The following is a 23,068-nucleotide window of genomic DNA, read 5'->3' as shown; positions in this document are numbered from 1 at the left end:
CAAAAATTAATATATCTCAAACTATAAAATTCCGTTTCTTTCATATAAAACTAGACTCAGTAGCTTTAATTAGATATTTAATTTAATCTCTAACTAAATTTATATGATTTTTGGTGAATTTTTAAATTTAAGTCACCGCTATTGTTCAAACTGTTTTAATGAAAAATATTTTATTTTCCATGGTTCTTTGCACTATCTTTCATTCATTCACACATAACTGTCATACTTTTGATTACTATACAATTTAGACACTTATGTTTATGTGTAGATTACGTATTCATTTCTTAATCTTAGTACTTTTCACCATACAAATCACAGAGATTACATATTCATTTCTTAATTTTAGTACTTTTCACCATACAAATCACATTCTCTCTTACCAATTTAGTGTTTTAGGTCTCTATTCTTCATCAAATACTTTCTATTTCTAGTATTTAGATTAAATACATGTTTCATACATCTCACTCAAAACATCTTTAACTCCATCTATTGAAATACAAGTAGGTTTAGTATGAAACTTACCTCCTTTGTCAAGAATTTCTCCATTTCTTCTTCATTAATTTCCATGCATTTCTCCTCTTCACCACTTTCCTTCCTTTTTCTTCTCATTTTCTCCACTTTCATCTACTATTTTCTTGATTCTAAATTGATAAACATATTCTCTAGAATCTCTACTTCATCTTCTCTCTTTATCTAAGGAAATTTTCAAAAATTTTGGGTAAAAAGATAGGTTTTCATTGCAAAGGACTAAATTATAAAGAAAAAAAACTTCTTTTCTCATCCTTTCACTCAGGTCAGAAGGATGATTCATTTCCTTCATCATTCCTCTCTTTTTATACTATCATTTTTCTAAATAGAATATTAATAAATATCTAAGCAAAATATTAATAAAATAATATTTAACTAATTAATTAATTAAAAAAATCACCAAAATATCATCAACATCATCATTACATTCTAGAACTTTCGCTCTTGCTAATTGACCATTTTGCCCTTTATGATCTTTCAAAATTTCATCCTTGAATCATCACTTAATTTGGTAAAATTATGATTTAGACCCTCACAATTCTTCACCTATTCAATTTGGTCCCTGCATGCCAATTCCATATCTTAGTAAATTAGATTATTTTCACTTTTGGTCCTTGAACTTTCTCATTTTTACACTTCAATCCCCTAAATTTTGAATATTTACAGTTGAGCCAAAAATTTTCTACATATTTACGATTTAGCCTTTACTTTAAATCAATATACTAAAACCTACTTCATCATCATCATCATCATCATCATCATCATCATCATCATCATCATCATCATCATCATCATCATCATCATCATTGTTATTATTATTATTATTATTATTATTATTATTATTATTATATTATTATTATATTATTATTATTATACTCATCAATATTTTCTTTTATCCGCTTTATATCATTTTCTTATTTTACCGAAAAATCAATTATACATTATTCAATTTATTACTACTTTTATTATATATCAATTGTAGAGATGTTACATTTATGCTTGTGCCATAGAACTTTTAGCATATTTACAATTTAGTCCCTTCCTTAATACATTATGTCATGCTTCTTGATTTATCTCTCTTTTGATATATTGTAACTTTCATTTTCTTTGATCTTATACATTATTTCGCTAAAATTTTATTCCATATTATTTACGACCAATGGGGTTTTGAGGATGTTTCAAGCCTCCAAACTTTTCGATTGATCAAATCCAGGTTAAAGAGCCGCAGATCTCTAAAACCGATTCCTATCATGCCCTTAAAAAGGCAAATATTATCCCACACAAGCATGGCCCAACCACGACCCTTCTCCTTGCTTGTCTACCACCACCGATGAATTTTCGAGGTCATCTCCTCCATCATTCCCCTAGGAGCAACAAAAACAAACATAACATAAGTAGGTAGTGATTGTAAGATAGATTTGACAAAAATCTCTTTACCACAATAGGAAAGTAAACGTTTTGACCAACTATTAATCCTATTAGAAAAGTGATCAAGAATATGCTTAAAAGCCAACGTCTTTTTCTTGCCAATAAAAAAAAGGAGCCCAAAGTAATGATCCAGATTCTCAACCAGCTGTATCCCAAGCATGTCACCAAAAATTTGCTTCTGATTCCCTGGGGTTTTGGGGATAAACCACACCATGGATTTAGAAAGGTTAAATTTTTGCCCAAAAACACACTCAGATTATCTAAGAATATTAACAACAATGTTGACTTCCTTGTTCTTATTCATGACAAAGAGAAACGCGTCATCAGCAAAAAACAAGTGATTAATTCTAGGGACATTCTAACTCACCTTAATACCACGAATGTTTCCACAAGCTTGAGCATCACAAAGCAAACGAGATAAAGTCTCCATGGAAAAAAAGAAAAGATAAGGGGAAAGAGGGTCCCCTTAACGGAGGCCACGCTCCGGGATAATCTCCCCGGATAGACTCATTTTGGACTTGGTAACATATTTAACTGAACGGACACAATGCATAATCAATTTCATCCAACCATATGCAAAACCCATCCGAAGCATAACATTTTCAAGGAAGTCTCACTCAACACTGTCATAGGCTTCACTCATGTCAAGTTTGATCACCAAACCCTTGTTAGGCCTATTTTTGGAACTCTATAAGTAATGCACAAGCTTGTGAGCAATCAAGACATTATCATGAATCATACAACCCGAAACAAACTCGCTTTGATTAGGGCTAATGCAAGAGTGAAGGACTGTCTTGATTCTGTTGGCTAAAACTTTAGAAATGATTTTGAAAAAACACAAAAACGCAAGGAAATTCGAAGAAGACCACGGATCCCATAACCCTACCCCACTGTCCAATTGTCCATGAAAGAAGAAAGATGGACTAAAGAACCAAAAAATGAAACAAGAACGAAAATGACTAAAATCTTGGAGAAAATTCAACTCGCGCTACTAGTCGCCTCCTTCAGCAGGACTAAGGCCCCGTTCTCCTCTGCTTCTTAGATGGACTTTTGCAATAAAAAGTCCTTTTCTCTTAAAAGAAATGAAGAACAGACACCATTTCAGAATAATTTTCAGCTTAAAAAAATACTTTTTGGTAGATGGAGAAGTTGAAAATTTTAACTTTTCTTCAGCCAAAAGCACTTTTGGCTGATAATTTCTATTTTTAACCTGCCTTCTCCCAAAAAAGATTCTTTCCTCTGGTTCTTTGGAGCTAAATCTATACCCATTTTTTTCACATTTTCTCTTTCAAAGTTCTTTCCTCTAGTTCTTTGTTCATTTTCCGCTGGTGAGTTTCTTTTCTTCTTCTTCTTTTTAATTATTCATTATGCTTTAGTTTTTAGTTGTTTTCTGATTGTTTGATTTTTACAGAAATTTTACAGAAATTAATTGACTGATTTTACAGAAATTCTATCTCCTTAAAATCATTTTAGAAAGTTTTAGATTACAGTAAACAAAGAAGCAAAAGAAACACAAAGCAAAATATTATTATCAGTAATGCATGTGATTAGAATCATGAAAAGTAAATCTTCCAAAAGAATAAAAAAAAGAGGGAAAATTTTGGCTTAGTTGTATGGTCAAAGCAAAAAAAAAACTCAAAAACTTCAGAGGAGTGTCAGACATGAACTCTGAGAAGTATAGGCCCTACCACTTAAAAGTTCAAACAGGAACCTTTGTTGACATGGTTGGGACTTAAACAAACTAAAAGATTCAGGTTATGTTGCTTAAATTGATTCTTTGAGTCGTTGTAAGCATGGAGATAATCAATGATCAAATAAGGAGGCATAAATAGCACTTACGGTGTCACTGCTGTCTCTTTTTCTTTACTGCTTTGCTCTACTTTATGCCTCTGCTGCTTTGCTCTGCTTTGCTTTACTGATTGCTAAATCCCTATGAGTGTTTAGAGTAAATGTAGAAGAAATATAGACTAAATATTTGAATATTTAATAAATTAAATATTGATTGCTTTACTGATTAAATACTATTTTAGAGTTTACTGATTGCTTTACTGATTGCTAGATCCCCAGGAGTGCATATCAATTTGGTTATCGATACATATTACGCTCTATTCACTTCTCTGTGATAGATTGAATATTTGAAGGAGAGAATAATACTAAATGTAACTATAGACTTTAAGTGCGTATTGAGAGGAGACTGCTATAAACATGCATTAGGGTTTGATTAGAAAACTAGAGAAATTTTGAGTAGTGGAGATCTAAGTCACATAGAGAATTCAATTAATAATAGATAAAGAGAGTCATGGACCTGCTAAACTGTTAGGATTGTCTCCAGACCACTAAACCACCAAGCAATTCTTATTGAAATTATACCTGAAAATACATTAATGAGTTTCAACCTGTCTCTACAGGCACAAGTATGAACAAATACAAAAAAAAAGGGAAAAAAAAAGGTATTTTAATTTATACCAATGAATGCTGGGAAACATATATGCCTTCATTCAATATAAGAGCTCGTATACACAACCACTGCCTACAACTATATGCATGGTTAAGCAAATACTTTATCAGTATACATACATAGGCCCTAACAATTTGAAGGCCATACATGCTATAACCTACATGCAGAGTGTTGTTCATCACAAAAGGGAATGCAAATAGTAAAGTTTAATACCAATTTTTAACCCTTTGAAATGTCGGTAACATATCAATAAAAGTGAACCTCCAACAAAACAGATGCCACTAACCTCTCCACAAAATAGGATGCAATAGAACCAACAACAGCATGTGCAGGAGCTAGCTTTCCAAGCTTTTCCTCCAAACCTGGAGCTGTAGCCTGTAATAGAATTAAAGTTCAATAATACCATTATTCATTGATTAACATAAAAAATAACAACCTTAACATAAGAAAAATCAATGAAAAAGATTCAGAGATTGATAAATAAACTACAAAAAATCAGATAGCATGCAAAACAAACCTCCAATGCAGCTTTAGACCAAGCCTTTTGCTTTATATGCATCAAGTTCATCCCTGCACCATCAGTTGTATCAATACAAGCATAAGCCCCTGAGAATAGACATGCCATGAAAGAGCTAACAAGAGAGATCCTCTCAGTGTTCTCATAAGTTTCTTGTTGTGTCTTAAATATCTTCAGAATTTGTGGTCCTGTATATCTCTCATAAGCACGAGAACCAGTAATTTTAGACAAATCCAATGCACCACCGACAGCTTTCTTTATTTCTCTACACTGAGCAGTTGTGTTGCAGTCCATCCATATTGGTGATTCATTCGGTTGCTTATAGGCTTTATAGGCTTACAGGAGTTAGTGTCTTATATGCTTACTATTGTCTTAACATACCAAGGAGTTACTCTTCCTACATTAAAATGCCTATAAATCACAAGAAAATGCTGTTGATTGATAAGTCATTCATTATGCCTCTCGTTTGTTGTTACACTGCTGATTTTTTATGCTTTTGTTTTCTGTAATGTGTTAGCTATTAAAACTAATATCATAATGAACGCAAAATGATTGAATGAAATACTGTAAATCACAGTATGCTTTTGTTTTATGCTTTATCCTTAAGTTGTTTCCATGCACTGCCCTGCTTTGTTTTCTTTCTACCAATTGATTTCATGACATAAATGTACTATATAAATTAGTATATATGAGTGAACTCATTTGATTTATTTATTTGACTTTTCCAATTTTCCATAAATATCAGTAGTTGCATTTGTCTCCAAGTACACTTTAGGTTTTTTCAATTATAAATTATTTATTCTATGGATGAGAATGGATTTTTGAGTGAATTTATTGATAAAATCAGTAGTTAGTACAATATCTTTTGTGAATGATTGATTTGGCTTAATTTCTTTCCCCTAGACCTTTTTGTGATTCAAGTGACAACTTTGCTCCTGCAGTTCTGTCTTTGGTTCTAAGGTTTCATTTGTGAATCTTATTTGAATCAATTTAATAGAGTAATATGGTATTTTGTGTTCTGTTGCAGATTCTTTTCACCTACAATAAACTACTTGACTTCAAAAGAGCAAAATCTTTACCTACCATTGGTTCTTGGACTTGACAAAGTAAATCCCAGGTTTTTGAGCTTATTACATTTCTTTCATTGCTTCTGCCTTGGATTCTGAATAGTTGGATGCAGTTAATATTTTGATACACATGTAAACAAATATACTTATGTGGCATTTGATTTTCTTGATTGCTTTACTGGCTGAAACGAATTTGTTCCTATACACAATAGATGAGTACTTCGGCGGTTAAAGTTAGTGGTGAAAAAGTGAAAGCAATGTGGGATAAGAGATTGACAGAAATATTTTGTGATATTTTTATTAAAGAGATATTGAAAGGCAATAAGCCTGGTACTCATTTCACAAAAGATGGATGGTTAAAAATAATGACCAAATTTGAGAAAGAAACGGGTAAGGGTTTTTCACATAAACAACTTAAAAATAGGTGGGATGCCCTAAAAAAAGAATGAAAAGCTTGGAAGAAACTTAAAGGAAAAGATACTGGTTTAGGGTGAAATCCTCTAAAAAAACTGTTGATGCATCGGATGATTGGTGGGAGAGTAGGCTACAGGTACATTAATAATTTTGAATATTTTTTGTTTTTTATCTTATTAATGAGGTTATTGATAATTACTGTTATTAAACTATCATTTTATATGTAGGTTGTGCCTGAAGCTCAAAAATTTAGAACATCAGACGTTGATCCTGAATTCGAAGGGAAGTTGGACCAAATGTTCTTGGGGATAGTTGCAACAGGTGATAAAGAATGGGCACCTTCTTCCGGTACACTTCGTAGTGATTTTTTTGAGGATGTTAACAACGAAATACCTGAAGAGAACGAAGAAGAAAATATGAGAAATGATGTTCACATTTTAAATGATGTTCACATTTCAAATGATGTTCAAATTGATGGAAACGGTCAACAAAGAAAAAACCCTGAGATATCAAGTCCACATTTTAAAACTAGAAGAAAGAAATCCTCAAAGCAAATTGGAGGGACTGCAAGATTGTCCAGTCAAATAGACAAATTATACAATGCAGCTGACAATATGAGTCAAGCCACATCTAGTTTGACTCTTGTTATAGATCCATATGGTATTCCACAAGCAGTAAAAATGCTTGACAGCATGTCGGAAGAAGTTCCAGAAGCTCGTCCGCGATACTTTTTCACACTTAAATTATTTCTCAATAAGGACAAGTGAATTATGTTTTTATCAATTAATCCCAAGATTAGAGCTTTGTGGCTTAAGACAGAAATGGAGGATAGTTGAAAATTTTCTGATCTTCTAGGGTTCAGATATATCTATTATGTGACTAAACAAGAATGCTAAACTAGTTTTATCAATAGTTATTTATGTTTGGTTTTTGGATATTGAATTTATGTTATACTTATTTATGTGTAATATAGTTTTATCAATGGCTGTTTATGTTTGGTTTTTGGATATTGAATTTATATTCTACTTATTTATGTGTAATCTAGTTTTATTAATAGTTGTTTATGTTTGGTTTTTGGATATTGAATTTATGTTCTACTTATTTATACTAAATTAGTTTTATCAATAGTTGTTTATATATGATTTTGGATATAAAATTTATTCACAGGTGATGAGTATAGTTGAGGATTACAGCGGTGATGAAAGTGATGATGAAAGGGAAAAGAAAGAGATTTTACAACGCATGGAATGTTTTAACCGATTATTTGTTGTTGCATCTTCTTCTGTGCAATTATATTACGGGAAGTATATATTGAGGCAACCATGCATGGATTCTAAACAGTCAGGTGAGACATGGATCAGAGAGATTCTTGACGGTCATAAATCACGTTGTATGATTAATTTTAGGATGTCTAAAATGGTATTTGCAAGTTTGTTGAGAGTTTTAGAGACATGATACGACTTGCAAACTTCAAGAAACATATCTTCTAGTGAAATGTTAGAAATTTTTTTATACATCTTGGGCATCGGTGCAAAAGTATCCCAATGTCGAGAAAGATTTCAAAGGTCAGGATCAACAATAAGTCGACACTTTGCAATTGTGCTTGAGAAAGTTTCAAGGATGGCCACTAATCTAATTGCACCCGAAGATCCTTTTTTTAGCTCAATACCCGAATAAATAAGTAATGATTCTAGATATATGTCGAATTTTAAGGTTAAAATATAATTTTATATTATTATATTTTAAAATATTTGGTCGACTAAAAATATGCACGAGAGTAATATGATTATTTGTTCAGGATTGCATAGGTGCAATTGATGGTACTCACATTGCCGCTATTCCTCCACAAAATGAACAAATTCCCTATATTGGAAGAAATTGGCAGTATGTGATTTTAATATGTGTTTCACCTTTTTCATGGCTGGATGGGAAAGATCGGTACATGACACTAGAATATTTCTTGATGCAATTCGAGATCCAAAATACAAAGTTCCGCACCCACCAAATGGTTAGATATTTTATTTATATGTGATTTTTTAAATAATAAAGTATAAGTTCTTTAATTGATAATTTTTATAAAAAAAAATGCTTGAATTAATTGTTTGTTATATTATGACTTGTAGGAAAATATTATCTTATTGATTCTGGATATCCTCAAATGAAAGGTTATCTTGGACCATATAGAGGTCAACGATATCATTTACCTGACTTTCGTAGAGGTAGACCAGTATCTGGTAAAGAAGAGATATTCAATCATTCACATTCATCATTACATAGTGTGATTGAACGAACTTTTGGTATTTTGAAAAAAAAATGGGTCATTTTAAGGGATATGCCAAGTTATAGTTTTGAAAAGCAAACGATGATCATTTTTGCTACAATGACGATACACAATTTTATCCAAAAACATGTCGGTCTAAATGATGCAGATTTTATGGAATACGAAGATATCAACTAGGCATATGAGAATATTATTGATTCAGAAAATGGGCATGGTCAAGAAAGTGATGATGATGACGACGACGACGATGACGGTGATGATGACGGTGAATCAAACAACTCAAGTGGTTTTGAAATGGAATTAACAAGAGATGCTATAGCTTCTAGTTTAATGAATTCACTTTAAATTGTAAATTCTATTGTAAAATTTTTAGTATTTATATTTGGTACATAAATATTATCCCTTTTTAAAACTTTAATCCAAATATATGTAATATTTTAATTTGTTAGGTTTATGTTTTCTATGTTATGCTAATATCTAATATGAGTTATATATTCAAATACATTTTAAAATAAAATAATACAAATGTGTTAAAAGCATTAATTAAAAATAAAAATAATTTTATAATAATACAATTGTGTCAATATCTAATTACAAATATTTAATTATTATATTTAAATATTAAAATATAGTTTATATATTCTAATTAAATTTAATAAATAATTAATATTAATTACTTAGAAATATTTAAAATTAATATTATATATTAAAATATTAACAATAAGTTATAATAAATTATTTTTAATATTTTTGCTAAAATATCATAATATTAACTAATTTGAACATTATTTAAATACATATTTGTTATTTTATAATATCATGTCTAAAATGGACATTTTATTCTTCAAAAGCACTTTTTGACAGCAATACCAAACACTAAAAATTTTCAAAACCACTTTTCAACAGCACTTTTCCACAGCACTTTTCAAAAGCAATGAAGAACTGGCCCTTAGTGAAATCACATTAAATGAAAAGTTGCTCCAAAGTTTAATAACCATTTGACCAGGGGACAAAAGCTATTAGAAAGTACATTTCTTCTTACAAGGACTTCCCTAATCGACAACCCATTATTGCAGATTTTCCATAAAAATAGGATTAGCTTAAAAGGAAGACAGAACTTTGAGAGGGCTTTCCAGTTTTTGAAACTATTCACTCGAGCTAGATTATTATGATGATTGGATTTCCAAATGGAATGGTAGACCCCTTTAATAGAGAAGTTCCTACTAGGTTTGTCTTTCCATACCAACCTATCCTTACCTCATAAGATTGAGAAGGGTTTGGTTAAAAGGTTATTAACTCCTTCACTATGTGTTTCAGACAATCGAGAACTTCCCAACTTCTATTATTAAAGTCATAGCATGAATGCACTTGGAAGGAGGAACAATAAGTTTTGACAATATCCGAATAAAGCATATTAGGAGTGATGTTAATCCAACAATCATTCCCATTCCAAATATGGGCATCCTTCCCTTGATTACAAATGTCCCTCCCAAGCAAGATACTTTTTAAATCCATAAGTCAGAAAGATTAACCTTAACAACCACAAAAAGAATTAGACTTACATTACTTTGCTTTGAAAACGCAAGCAACAAGAGAATTTTGCGAGTTTATAATTCTCCAAACTTGCTCAGAGAGGAAGACTTTATTCATTAATTTTGCTTGCCTTGTGCCTAATTCTCCTCACAGGGTACGAGAACAAATCTTGTCCCAATTGTAGAGGTATATTTTCCTTTTCCCCACATTGTGGTACTTCCAGAAGGATATGATGTTTCTTTTAATTTTGTCACAAATGTATGTTGAGGCATTGAAAGTAGAGAACAAATAAGGGCGCAGGAAAGCAAGGGTAGATTTAGTAAATGTAGTCCCCCCTCTTGGTGAAAGGTAATTAGTTTTTCAAAGTGCAAGCTTATTATTCATTTTATCTATGATTCCTTGAAAATTTTCATTTTTCTTATGAATTCTTCCCATATTAGCCCCAAGGTCGTACTTGCTAAGTTTTTTCTTTACTCTTTTGGCATTTAGGATGCCACTGAACCATCTCCCTATTGAAAAAAATTATAATGAAAAATAATTTTGTGGCACAACAGAATTTTAAAATTTTTCCTAAAACTAGAAATTTATCTATAGCAATAAAATTTACCAAATTTAGTATATATGTTTTTGAGTTAGGGAGATTTGTTGAATCTTGGATTTACCAAATTTATCTAACTTCCAATCGAATGATCTTCTTTACTATTCTCAAACCATCAAATGCTGAGAGAGTGGGCTCTTTTCAAGAACTAGACATAGCACGAAAAACGAGACATTCTAGTAGGGAAAATCTAACTTTTTTCTAAGAAAAAATTCAAAACTAAAAATTCAAGCTGATAAATTTGAATTATAACCGCCAAGGAGTTTGTAATTATAATATCACAAATAATAGAATTTCTTTGATCTCAAATACATTTTCCACTAAAATTCAATAGAGCATCCTTGTATATTTTCCTTATGATTTTTTGGAGCCTTTTGTAAAGGCCCAATTTCAGTGGTATCAAAAAATGCGATTTCGAAACCCCATTTTCGTAAGCTAAGTATGTAAAGATAAAATAGGAATATTTATTGAGTTAATATGAAAATATGCTAAAGAATGGTCAAGTAACTTCATCGATAAAATGCTTAATTAAAACTTAGGGACTAAATTGTAAAAGTTCAATCACTATTGAGCTTTAATTAACAAAAGACTTGAGGACTTGAATAGAAATTAACCAAAGGGACGAAATGGAAATTAAACCTTTTTAAATGAGAGACAGTGGATGATGATGTCATTTCCACTAAGTGAGATAAATAACTAGTTAAGTTAATTAAACTATGATTAAGTTAATTAAATTAAATTAATTAAGTCTTAATCAAAGTATATAAGTTAAAGTTAGTGGAGATGATAAGGTCATCTTTTCCATTTCATACATGTCATCCAAGAAGAAATAACATTAAGGAAGAAAAGCTTTCAAACCCTTATACCATTCAACCATTAAATTGGGCAAGAAAGACAAGTTTTTCTCTTGTAATTTTTATAAATTTATGATCACGGGATATTGATTTAGCTAGCCCATGTACCAAATTGATTAATTGTTAAAATTTTAGCAAGCTTTTTTTGTTGATAAATTGATAAATTAGGCTTGGAATTTATAGATATTGAGCTTAGATTATGAAAAGACTATATTGCAAAGTTCATTAAGCTTAGTTATTAGATTTGTCACATTATGGACCAAATTGAATAAATGTGAAATCTATCATGAAATTATGCTAGGAATAGAAAATATAGGGCCCATAATGAAAATATGTGAAATCAGATTTTAATTCAAAGCTTGGAATCAAAAGTTATGATTATCACCAGTTTAGGGACTAAATTGAATAAAATGAAACATATGTGTATAATAAAATAGGGATTAATTTGAATAATGCATTTCATGGTATTGTTTTTGCGAGCCATTGGCTATTGTGTGTTAACATATGATATTGATTGGTATATATATAATTGTTTAGAATCGAAAATTGGCACAAGTGGAGCTAATAGAGGAAAAACTAAAATTGCAGAATAGGCCCTGAGAAATCTACTTGTTTTGTGTTTCAAAAGGGTAAGTTCTTATGGAACTTATTACCCTTCCTTGTTTAATAGGTTTTCTTGTGTTATTTCAATTTTTATTTATATTTGAACACAAATTGAAATGTTGGTGGAAATTGGCATACTTGGCTAATAACGAGATTGAATTTGAAATTAAATGAGATAATTGGTTGATATTATGTCTATTTCTTGTAACTAGAAGAATGGTAAAAATCATTACTTTCTATATAATTCATGTTCAGATTCAATCGACAGGATTAAAAAAATGATATGTGACAGTTGCAAGTTATGTATATATAATATGAATAATTTATGCCCATGTGAACTTAATAAATGACTAGAACACAATTGTCATGCCAATAGGGTCATATTCGCGCTTGCGTATAGGATAGTTTGTGATATGAAGATTATGAAAGGTTATTTTGGGATCCAACATCTGTTGTGGATCATCGACTATTCATTGTCTCATCGGAGATCTTAGTGTGGTGGAAGGATGTATTTGAGTATGTTTAAACATTTTAGGCTTACGAGCTTGCACTTTGGTGCCTTAGTGTGGTGTAGTTTATGCTTATACTAGCTATCTTAGTGTGGTGCAGTTCACCCGCTTGTCCAAGTCCATTTTACTAGGGTTCCATTGGGCAAAATATTTAAAGCGGATCTTAAAATTGGAAAAAAAAGAAATGAATCGAATTTGATATGTTATAATGATATGTGACTCAAATTGAAATGGCATGAATTGGTAGGTTGATGGTTGTATATGAAATTGTAATGATCTTATATAGTTTGGTATGAATTAGTGAAGTTTTGGATATGTTATAATGCCTAACACTTATGTGTACCTATGCATATTATGATCACTTTGTGGTGGCATTTTGTGATATGTTCTAGCCAAATGTGTGTCTAATCTTTGGTAGTAACATGCTCACCTATGAGCAAGGCAAGTGTTGTAAATTCCATTTGAGCTTACTAAGCATTAAATTCTTACCTACCATTGTTTTTCCTACATGTAGATCCCCAACTTGTAAAACCAAGCTAAATCAGTGCGGATAATAGATAATCAACAAGACGATAGAATTATGTTCATTTTGACTTGCAATATTGTGGCATGTATATAGGTTCCTTATTTTGTAAATGGTCATTTCCAATTGTTAATGCCAATGTTGTAAATATGGCTAACGTTTAATTGCATGTTAAGCTTGGTATACGGCCTAGTTTATGTTTAGTTTTGATAATGTGTGATGCCATTTGGTTTCATGATTTCAAGCTTGCATATGCCTTATATGTTAAATCTTGCAAAGTGAAGTAACTTGGTATATTAAGATTGATTAAGGTCTTTGGATATGCCTAGATGTGGATCATGTGTTTGGTGCCCTATTAAATACATGATTTCAAATGTTCATATGCTTTATTTGGTATAAATTAGCATGAAATTATGAATTTATGAAATTGGCATGAAGTTTCATTGTGATGATGGTCATTAAAGCTCCAAATTTGCATCTTATGTGAGATCATAGGTTGAATCCAAAAGGGATTGAAATTATTGTATTCTGCTTATAGAGTCGTGACACCACCACATAGATTTCGCGACACTAGATAAAAAAAGGATATCAACTTCTAGTAGATTGTTCTCAAGGCCATAACACAGCCCCATGGATGTCGCAACACTAACCTTCTATCTCGCGACATTGTACCCCTAATGTCGCGACACCAACTCGGTGAAGTTTAGAAACTTTTTATTTTAGTCCTCGAGTTGTGACGGCAACCTATTGTTTTGGAGGTTGCAACATCGCACCACTGAAGTCATGACTCCAACTTGTAATATTTTGAAGCTTTCTAGTTTAGTCCTCCGATGGTCTTGGGTTATGAAAAGAACTTTTGTAAGCTCGTATAAGACCCGTAAACGATTGTACAATACTGGTGAATGTATTTTACACTTGTTAGCATGTTGGAATGGTTATATTGTGTAGAAATCAATTGTAGTTGCTCCGGCAACGAATGTGACATCTTGTAACTTGGACATAGTGATCGGGTTGGGCAAGGGATGTTACACCCTTAGTCTCTTTATATGGGGAAATATTACAAGAGTTATACTAGAATAGGAGGAGAGGGAAAATAATATTTTATTGAAAAACTGGGCTTCTAGTAGAACCTCCAACAAGGGCGAGCAACAAGCATAGGACATACTCCCTATGTGTGCCACCCACCTGTTCAAAAAATGGGCTCTTTGGGTCCTTTATGTGGGTTCAATTATATGTCGAATCCCATTTTAAATTAAATTTCAAACAATTTCATATAATTATCCAATCTAATAACTAGCTTTTCTATTCCCTAAATATTATTTATTTAATTAATAAAAAATAATTAATCCAATTAAATTAATTTTTTCAACTCAATGCTAATTTCGTCTAAGTCATGACCACTTTATTGTATTAGAATATATGAGTAAATAAATTTAATTTTCTTATTTAGTAAAATTGCGATGACTAGTTAATTTGATTTTCGATCTGAAATCAAATTTTTAATTACATTCAATAGGGAGCAATTTGCAACAATTCTAGGGACTTCTATCGCAACAATTGGGGACTTGTGCTATAACAAGTGCCCCAAATTTATGGCACTACACTGCTTTGAGCTGTTTTGACTTTTCGAGGGTCCATTTTGGGTCCCAAACACCCCTAAGCGACTTTAAAATTATTTTAAACCATCTATAAAGTCTTATAATTGTCCTAAACTTGGATTAGGGATTTTATAAAAATATTTGTAAAATTTTAAATTATGATAAAACTCTTATTTTTCTCAAATTGAACATGCCCAATTTAAGTCGATAAGCCCTAAACACTTGGTTTACGATTTAAATGGGTCCTATCATATATTCAATGACCTGAAATGATTCCAAATCACATTTTATTCTCTTTTTAATGTTATTTATTATTTTTAAGACTTTTATAAAGCTATCAAATGGTGTTTATTAAAAGAAAATCTTGATTTAAATTTAAAAGTGCTCTAGTAACACTTTCTATTCGTACCGTATATTAGAACGAATAGGAGGTGTTATAGTAACTCCATTAATTCTTTACAAGCAAGCTAGAAACATTGGCGATACTTGTAAGTGTGGATAAGCTATATATTAGGGTTAACATCTATGCAAAGTCGGGTTTGGTCCTAATCACCACCATAGTATCCTTATTGGATAAGGAGCTAGGTTTGAAGGACCGACGGCTTCGGCAAGTTCGACTTACGCTTATTGATGTCTTACTCGGGTACGTCGGGCAAGTTCCTCAAATTTGGGGTTTACTCGTTGATGTCTCAACCTCTGTTGATGGCTTGATTCTACACATCTTTCTGAAATTTGAGAAAGTGTATGATTATAATATAAATTAATGAAAATTAGATCATGACAGCAATATAGTTTACTGCAATCTACCAAATACTATAACTATGTTATATGTTATAATAATGTATGATTAGTGAAAATTATATTATATATATTATTTATGATTAATGATATGAATATGAACTTCATAATGTAATTATATGTATGTGTACATTATGAACATGATTAATAAGATATTCCTATAACTGAGTTTAACTAAAATTTTAATATATAAAATATGAGTTAATATATTATACAAATAATATTATAATATAAATATAATAATTGTATATTATTATATTATGTAATGCTAGCTATATCGTATTTTAAAATTTAATGTGCAAGTAACATTACAACATGTAAGTAATGAAAAATTATAATGTCTTATATTTATGAATACATGAAATTTATGATTATACTATTTATAAATTTTATTTGAATTTTGTATATTTGAATTAATGGTAATTTTGCATATTTATTATATATATGATGATTATATATATTTTTAAAATATTCATAACTAAAGTTTTTCTAATTCATTTTAATTCAGTATTTAACATAAAATTCATTATTAATTACTTTTATTGTTAATAAATCATTATTATATAATTACATTAATGTGCTTTTTGCTTTTTAGGTATAAATTTGAGGGTTTTATTTTCAAATTTTAGATTAGTTTTATCTTCGGTCTTAACTAAATAAGAGTCCGTTTGATTGCCGTAAAATATTTTCCGTAAAATGATTTCGGAAAGTGTTTTACTTTTCGTAAAATGATTTATTGGAAAATATTTTCGGTGTTTGATTGAATCATGTAAAATATTTTCTCATTGTTTATGATTTCAAAATATTTTCCGAAAAGTTGTTTTTACATATATTAATATATATTAATAAATTTTTATATTTTAAATTGTTTTTACATATATTGCAATGATTTATTTATAATAATACTCAATTATTAAGCTACAATATTAATCGTTATAAATTGAAAAAACTAATATCAAATAAATTATTTGTAATTGTGTTAAAAAACAAGTATTGAATAATTATAAATTGCTTGAAACCACAATGCGTGCTAGAAATTAATAATATTATCCATATTATTTATAAAATATACATTAACAGTAAATATTATTTTTATTGCAAAACATTATTAAAAATGGTGATGCCTTTTTTAAAATATAAAAATTAAATTATAAATTGCTATCAAGTGTGTTTTCTTTTTTATTTCAAATTTAAACAAAAATTGAACAATGTTATAAATTTTTTATTTCTATTTTTATAATTTTTAAATAAAAATTGATTAATTTTATAAAAATAAATCATGTTTAAGTGCATCGCTATAATTGCCATAATCTCAAATGTCCAAAGATAAGTTTGTTTGCTCCATTTTCAGATGAAAAAGCATTCAAATGTTTATAACAATATCAACGAAAAGAACAATCCAAGACCTTTTTAATGTGCGTAAAACATCTGATTAACTGAAACCAAACTTTAGCATTCAAATGTTTAATTAAGAATATTCTCAAAAAACTGAAACAGATTGAACAAAGGAAGTTGGCAAAAGCCATGTGGGGATGGCAAACTCAAATTCCAGATACCGAATGAACATTCTGATGAAACACAAGCGAAAGAGCTCATTCTGATGAAACAGAGGCATCGATGTTACTTAAGGACCTTCCTTTGTAGTCAAACATGTTAGATATACGTAATGAACATTCATCACCCCTTTTCTCTAGCATCAAATACTAACAGATCATTAAGTGCTAACAAATACTAACAAATACTAACAGATCAATAAGTGCTAACTAGAGAAAGGCACATATGCCAATTCATACATTAATCATACATTGCTCACTTGACAATCAGTCCACATTCGGATGCTAAATCATGCCAAAATTACCAAAATTCATGACATAGGCACATATGTATTTACCTACCATCAACCAAATATAACAGTTCATCACTGCCATTTTGCAAATAATTTATAACAACCACAAATGCATATTATACCAAATCATATATCAACCACACCACAAACATATAACACCACAAATGCCATGCCATTAGCGGACCAGAATCAAGAAATAAGACATTCCAAAGACGCTCAACACTAACCTCTTATGAAAATATCAACCAAGGCCACTAACAGGAGTAAAAATGCTGAGGTAAAGGCTAGGACAGCAAGAACTGTATAGTCGGAGGTCAAGCATAGAAAGAAATTAGAACCACATCAAGAAGAACATTAGTCATAGCAGTTGATGCAACCATTTAAAATCTTGGAAATATTTGATGTATCATGCCAGGCATATATGTTCAAATTGTAACCAAACATTGGTAGTTGATATTTAAAACGGCAATTTTCAAGATGCATTATTGACTATGAATCTTATTTGTGCTCGCTTGAATTTCGACAACACAAATGTAAAGAAAAGCGAGATCCGAGATGGGAAGAAGATTTTCAGTTTATGGTGGATGAACCACCCACGAATGATAAAATTCACATCGAAGCGCTCAAAGACATCTTCCAGATAGGCTACTGCATCCCACGGTGCATAACAGCTTATTTTCTGTTTGTCTATTTGAAATATAAATACATGTTTTCAGATTCAATAATAATACTTGTTTACATGTATGACCAGAATCTTTGGGTTATGTTACTATAAGCCTAGCTGATGTTGTGAATAATGTAAGAATCAATGAAAGGTATCATCGATCGACTTTAAGAACGGTCGGATTCAAATCGAGATGCAAGGGAGAACTTCTTAGATATGCCAAGAATTTGTTTATGAGGAAAGGAAGGTAGTCGTGTTACTTGAGACTACAAAGACTGCACTAAGTTTCTTTCTTCCCTTCCCTTCTCCTGTTGATCAAGCTTCTTGACTCTCTTTTTTAGTGTGTTATTAGTTAGTATGTCAATAAATATCAACTTCCTTGCAAATCTCCTATGCTAAATAAACTAATTAGTATGTCAATATATATCTGTTGAAATATAGATGGTAGAGGAGTAGTTTTAGATTAAATTGATGAAACCTTTTCGTTTTTACATGAAGTTGATGGAAATATGCAAAGAAATCTCAGTAAAACTCAAATTACAACACCTCGCTCTTTAACAGAGAGCGTTCTATTATTCAGGCTATTAATTTCTATCCTCTAAGAACATTTTGAGGCTATTAATTTCTAGTCTCAAAAACCAATTCTTTAGTCAATTGAATATGGTTAGCATACGAGAAAATGAACGAACAAAATGGATCAATATCAGTGAAAACAAGCAACACATTTTCAAACAAACGAACAAACAAACGAATCAATATCAGTGAAAGCAAGTGGAACAAAAACATAATTCAACAAAGATCTTATCACTGTTTCGTTTTTACTTACAATTTGAAGGATTTGAAGGATCATAATCTCGTATCTATATGTGTGGGGTAAAGAAAAACCACAAAAACACCTACATTTGAAAAGAGAAATTCAGACAGAAGGATATTAGGCATTTGAAAATGGTGTAAGAGGAAAATCAATTTCAGTCCATGTCTTGTAATTTATTACTATAAAATAACAAAACCAAGACAGCACATGTCAAAATGAAGAAATTTTCTTCCTAAACAGAAATGGATCGGTGGAAAAAAATGGATCTGACCCCATACAGAGAAAATACTAAACAAAAAATGGATCAAACCGCAAATGAAGAAATTTGAAACAGATCCGTTACCTACTGCTCCGATAAAGGCTTGCACTCCAGCAGCTGCGATATCCATTCATCCAGGTTCCAATACGAGTTCGAGCCCACAGAAAACCACATTGGTAATCGACAGAGAGGAATGAATGAATGAAGGAGGAGAGTGGGGGATTACTGGAAAAAGATGAGAATGAAGTTTTCTAACAGAAATGAAGGAATGAAGAAGGAGGGACCGAAAAAATCGATAGAGAGGAAAGCCAGTAAAACGTCTTACGAAAATTGAAAGGAGAAGACATTTTCCTTAAATTGTAAGGCATTTTACCCGTGTTTTGGAGTTGATTTTCCAAATGGAAAACCTTTTCCGCCAAACAAAGACCGGAAAAGTAGGAAATGATTTTCCAGAAAATCATTTCCGTCAATCAAACAGACCCTAAGTTAAAAGTTTGGGTGTTTTAAGTTTAAATCTTATTCAACTCATGTTTTCTTGAATTCTAAATTTTTTAAAGCTTCAAAATTTACTCTCTTTGGTACTTTTATGTTTGGGATTCAGGATTGTCTTTCTCAATAATATTATTTTCAAGATTCGAACCCCGTTCTTTTATTGAAAATACAATGTGTCTTAGCACTGCATTCAATATTTAATGACTCAAAATTTTACTTTTTATGTCAATATAGATTTGATCAAACTATCTCTCGGTTAAAATGGATAAGGGGAAAAAGGAAAAGAAAGAGGGCTTTCAAAGGAAGACCAATAAAATCTCGACTCTCGAATTGCAATTTTCTTGGGCCTAGCCTATGTTAAATCATTTTAAATCAGGGGGTAAACTTGTAACTTGCGCATGTTTCATGGAGATAGGCTGACAAAAATATGAAAAGTAAGTAAACTGCTAGGCTGACAAAAATATGAAAAGTAAGTAAACTGCTATGGAGCTGAAGGGCAGGTAGGATTGTCCAATTCAAACAATCTTTTTTCTTTTTTAGACGAGAATGGATTCGCTTGATACGCTTGGTTCTTCTAGTAAGCTGTTACATTTTCATTTGGCTTAAATTTTTTTCAATTTTAACTGGTAATATTTATCTGAAAACTTACTCCCATTGGCAGAATGCCGCAAAGAAGAAAGAACCCCAATGCATTTTCCTACTTTATCTGGCTGGATTATAAATCATGCTACTTTATTATTATTATTTTTTGTATTCAAGGTATTTGAATGATTTGTTTTCTGATACCAAGTTAGTCTATCTTGAGTATGATTAAATAAAATTATTTTATGCTAGAATCTGAGGATTTCATGGTGACTTGTAAAATTTTACTAGTTAAATTGTATATTGCTTTGCACACTAATGATGTTCTAGATGCTAAGGAGAGTTTTAGCGTGGTTGGAGGAACTTTTTGTGATATGGGAGATTTGAATAGCCATCTCTGGTACATAATCCTTAGGCTACACAATAACAGAGAGATTCCTTTGTTGTGTAATAAATCCTTCAGCTACACAATTTGCTAAGCTTTAAAAAGACCGGTTTTTATTGTCCTTCATATTACAATGAAAAACGTTTTTCTGTGGTTCTCAAGCAAAACAAAGTCAAATTTGCTTGAGATAGACATAAACATCCCTGTCACTGAGCCCTTTGTTTGAGACTATGGAGTATGGTCTTACTCCTGCATAACTCGTTCAAAATCTTCTTTCCTTGTTTCTTCAGTTTTTATTCATTTCTTTTTCATTTCTTCTTATTCCTAGTCAATAACAAGCATATGAAGTTTGGTGGCAATAGCTCTCTGTCTTTTGACACAATCCATAAGATAATCCAATATACTGATGCCTATGACAATTGTCTATCTTGGGAGCAAACAGAAGAATCAGATAACATAAACAATGTAATGGATGAGCTCTATCGAGAAGCAGGAACCACATTGTTGGAGGAACCAGATTCCAGTATGGAGCTTATGGATACGCACAGAGAGGATGAAGATCACATTAGAAAGATAAAGGAATTTCAGGATTACCTTCAAATGGTATATATATACTTATTCCCACTAACCCCTTCTCTTTTTCATCTTTTAAAAGTTTTGGCATGTGAAATTCTGTTAGTTCTTGGATTGTGTATTGTTGGTAATTTTGTGGCTAGCAAACATGAATTCCTTTTATTGACGGGCAGAAAGAAGATTAGTGTAGCAGTATCCACGTTGATTAGATTACTGCCTTCTTTAGTTCAGATATGAACATTTTCAGCTTGGAAATATGTTTACTATAAAGTTTTGAGTTAATGGGTTCACATCCTTGCTGATTCAGGCTCTTTGAACTCAACCGGTACATTTCTGTTCATTGAGAAGGCTTAATTTCTTGGATCTATCACAGTCCGTATTTTATATCAAAATTTGACTCAATGATCTGGTTTTCACAGGATGGGCATTATGTACGTATATTTTTAATATTGGGGCAAATCTAGTTTTGTTTCTTGTGAATCAAATTGTGTAAATTAAAAACCTTCTACAACTTTTAAATAAGTCTAACCCTGAGGTTAACCTAGAGCTTGGTATGTTGCAGGTGAAGATAATGATTAAACCAGGTTGTTCAGAAGAAGTGTTAAAGGTGGCATTGAATTCCATGTCCTCGCTAGTAGGCATACTTGCTTTCATGTCATATCCAAAACACCGTTCCTCACTGTGAACAAGAATTAACTCGAACACCATGATCTTGTTGTACACCAAGGATGAATCTGCTACTGGCATTTCCTTTAGAAGAAAATGCACGTTGCAAAATTTCATGTCTGTATCTCAGTATTAAACTTTTATGTTCCACCATTTGTAGTCACCTAGTTGTCTGGACCAGCTTTTACGTTAGAATTTATCTAAGAAGCAAAGATTTGTTCAAAGATGGTTAGCTTCATTCAAGAACGTGGGAATGCTCAATACCTGTAAGTTGACAGCACACGACATTATGTATTGCAAGCGTCAGAAATATAGTTTGATGATTATTGTTCAATTATCTGGATTACTGAAAACAATATACTAACTTGTCTTGTGTCAACCTTGAAGCAACGCATTCTTTAGATTTGAAAATTCGTGTATCAATGTTTTATCTTGTATTTTTCTGTCAACTAGGCAAAATTAAAAATAACACAATCATTATATGTCCCAAAATCTTAAACATGAATATTATAAATATGTGTTATTGTGACAATCATGTCTACTACATTATTTTCATATTTTTTTAAGTTAAATTTAATTATATCAACCATTTCAAATGAAATAAATTATCATAAATACTGAACTTAATAAGTCAAATTAACTCAAGCAGCCAATTGGCTCATATTTTCTCTTGGTGGGGTGTAGATGGGGGAGCTTCCCTTATAACGGTACAAAGGATAGTAACATAGTTTTAATTCTTGGAATGGATTGAACTAGTAAATTGCTCATTTTTCCAACCAAATCCTAAGATGTTTTGTTCTACCAAAAACTAGTCTATCACTGTGGGACCAATAGGGAGTAATAGCAATCAGATTTATGAGCCATGTAGCTAATGTCTAGCTAATGTCTAATGGAATCTAAAAGTCACTGAGAGAGTAATAGAGGAAAGGTTCTTTTGCCAAGAAGAAAAAGGGAAATTGAAAAGAGGGGCCATCACTCCAAAATTCAGATGGAGGAGAGATGCCAAAGCTAAAGGGGTCCCTCTGCTCCAATTTTGGAGGCATATGATATGGTATATAATCAGGCCACCCCGCCTAGA

General features: G+C 31.2%; 2 protein-coding genes across 7 annotated transcripts; one reads left to right on the top strand and one right to left on the bottom strand.

The window, feature by feature from the left end:
* Positions 1-1,572: 1,572 nt before the first annotated feature.
* Positions 1,573-5,225, bottom strand: LOC105774787 (xylulose kinase 2). Its single transcript, XM_012597365.2, has 4 exons — positions 4,932-5,225; positions 4,701-4,789; positions 3,796-4,326; positions 1,573-1,892 (listed from the first exon to the last, which is right to left on the bottom strand). The coding sequence occupies exons 1-3, from the start codon at positions 5,223-5,225 to the stop codon at positions 4,293-4,295; spliced, it is 417 nt and encodes a 138-aa protein (XP_012452819.1). The 3' UTR covers positions 1,573-1,892; positions 3,796-4,292.
* A 14,974-nt stretch (positions 5,226-20,199) lies between these two features.
* Positions 20,200-22,324, top strand: LOC105774530 (pyrophosphate--fructose 6-phosphate 1-phosphotransferase subunit alpha). 6 transcript variants are annotated; one of them, XM_012597055.2, is made up of 4 exons: positions 20,217-20,361; positions 20,446-20,543; positions 21,194-21,354; positions 21,887-22,324. In XM_012597055.2, exons 2-4 carry the CDS (start codon positions 20,447-20,449, stop codon positions 22,007-22,009), a joined length of 381 nt encoding a protein of 126 aa, XP_012452509.1. In that variant the 5' UTR covers positions 20,217-20,361; position 20,446; the 3' UTR covers positions 22,010-22,324. The 6 variants fall into 6 exon arrangements, with proteins under 6 accessions (XP_052488299.1, XP_012452511.1, XP_012452509.1 ...); XM_052632339.1 differs by lacking the exon at positions 20,446-20,543 and having other exon boundaries at positions 20,200-20,284; positions 21,080-21,354; XM_012597057.2 differs by lacking the exon at positions 20,446-20,543 and having other exon boundaries at positions 20,204-20,361.
* The last annotated feature ends 744 nt before the right edge of the window (positions 22,325-23,068 follow it).

Source organism: Gossypium raimondii, chromosome 6 (assembly GCF_025698545.1).
Source record: "Gossypium raimondii isolate GPD5lz chromosome 6, ASM2569854v1, whole genome shotgun sequence".
NCBI lineage: Eukaryota > Viridiplantae > Streptophyta > Magnoliopsida > Malvales > Malvaceae > Gossypium > Gossypium raimondii.
This window is presented reverse-complemented; position numbering and strand designations above follow the sequence as displayed.

Coding starts and splice junctions, on each gene's coding strand:
- LOC105774530 (XM_052632338.1), top strand. CDS start 20,447: ATGCCGCAAAGAAGAAAGAACCCCAATGCATTTTCCTACTTTATCTGG. Junction 20,544..21,079: donor TATTATTTTTTGTATTCAAG/GTATTTGAATGA, acceptor TCTTATTCCTAG/TCAATAACAAGCATATGAAG. Junction 21,355..21,886: donor TTCAGGATTACCTTCAAATG/GTATATATATAC, acceptor GGTATGTTGCAG/GTGAAGATAATGATTAAACC.
- LOC105774787 (XM_012597365.2), bottom strand. CDS start 5,225: ATGGACTGCAACACAACTGCTCAGTGTAGAGAAATAAAGAAAGCTGTC. Junction 4,790..4,931: donor GGTCTAAAGCTGCATTGGAG/GTTTGTTTTGCA, acceptor ATTCTATTACAG/GCTACAGCTCCAGGTTTGGA. Junction 4,327..4,700: donor GCATCCTATTTTGTGGAGAG/GTTAGTGGCATC, acceptor ATGTATTTTCAG/GTATAATTTCAATAAGAATT.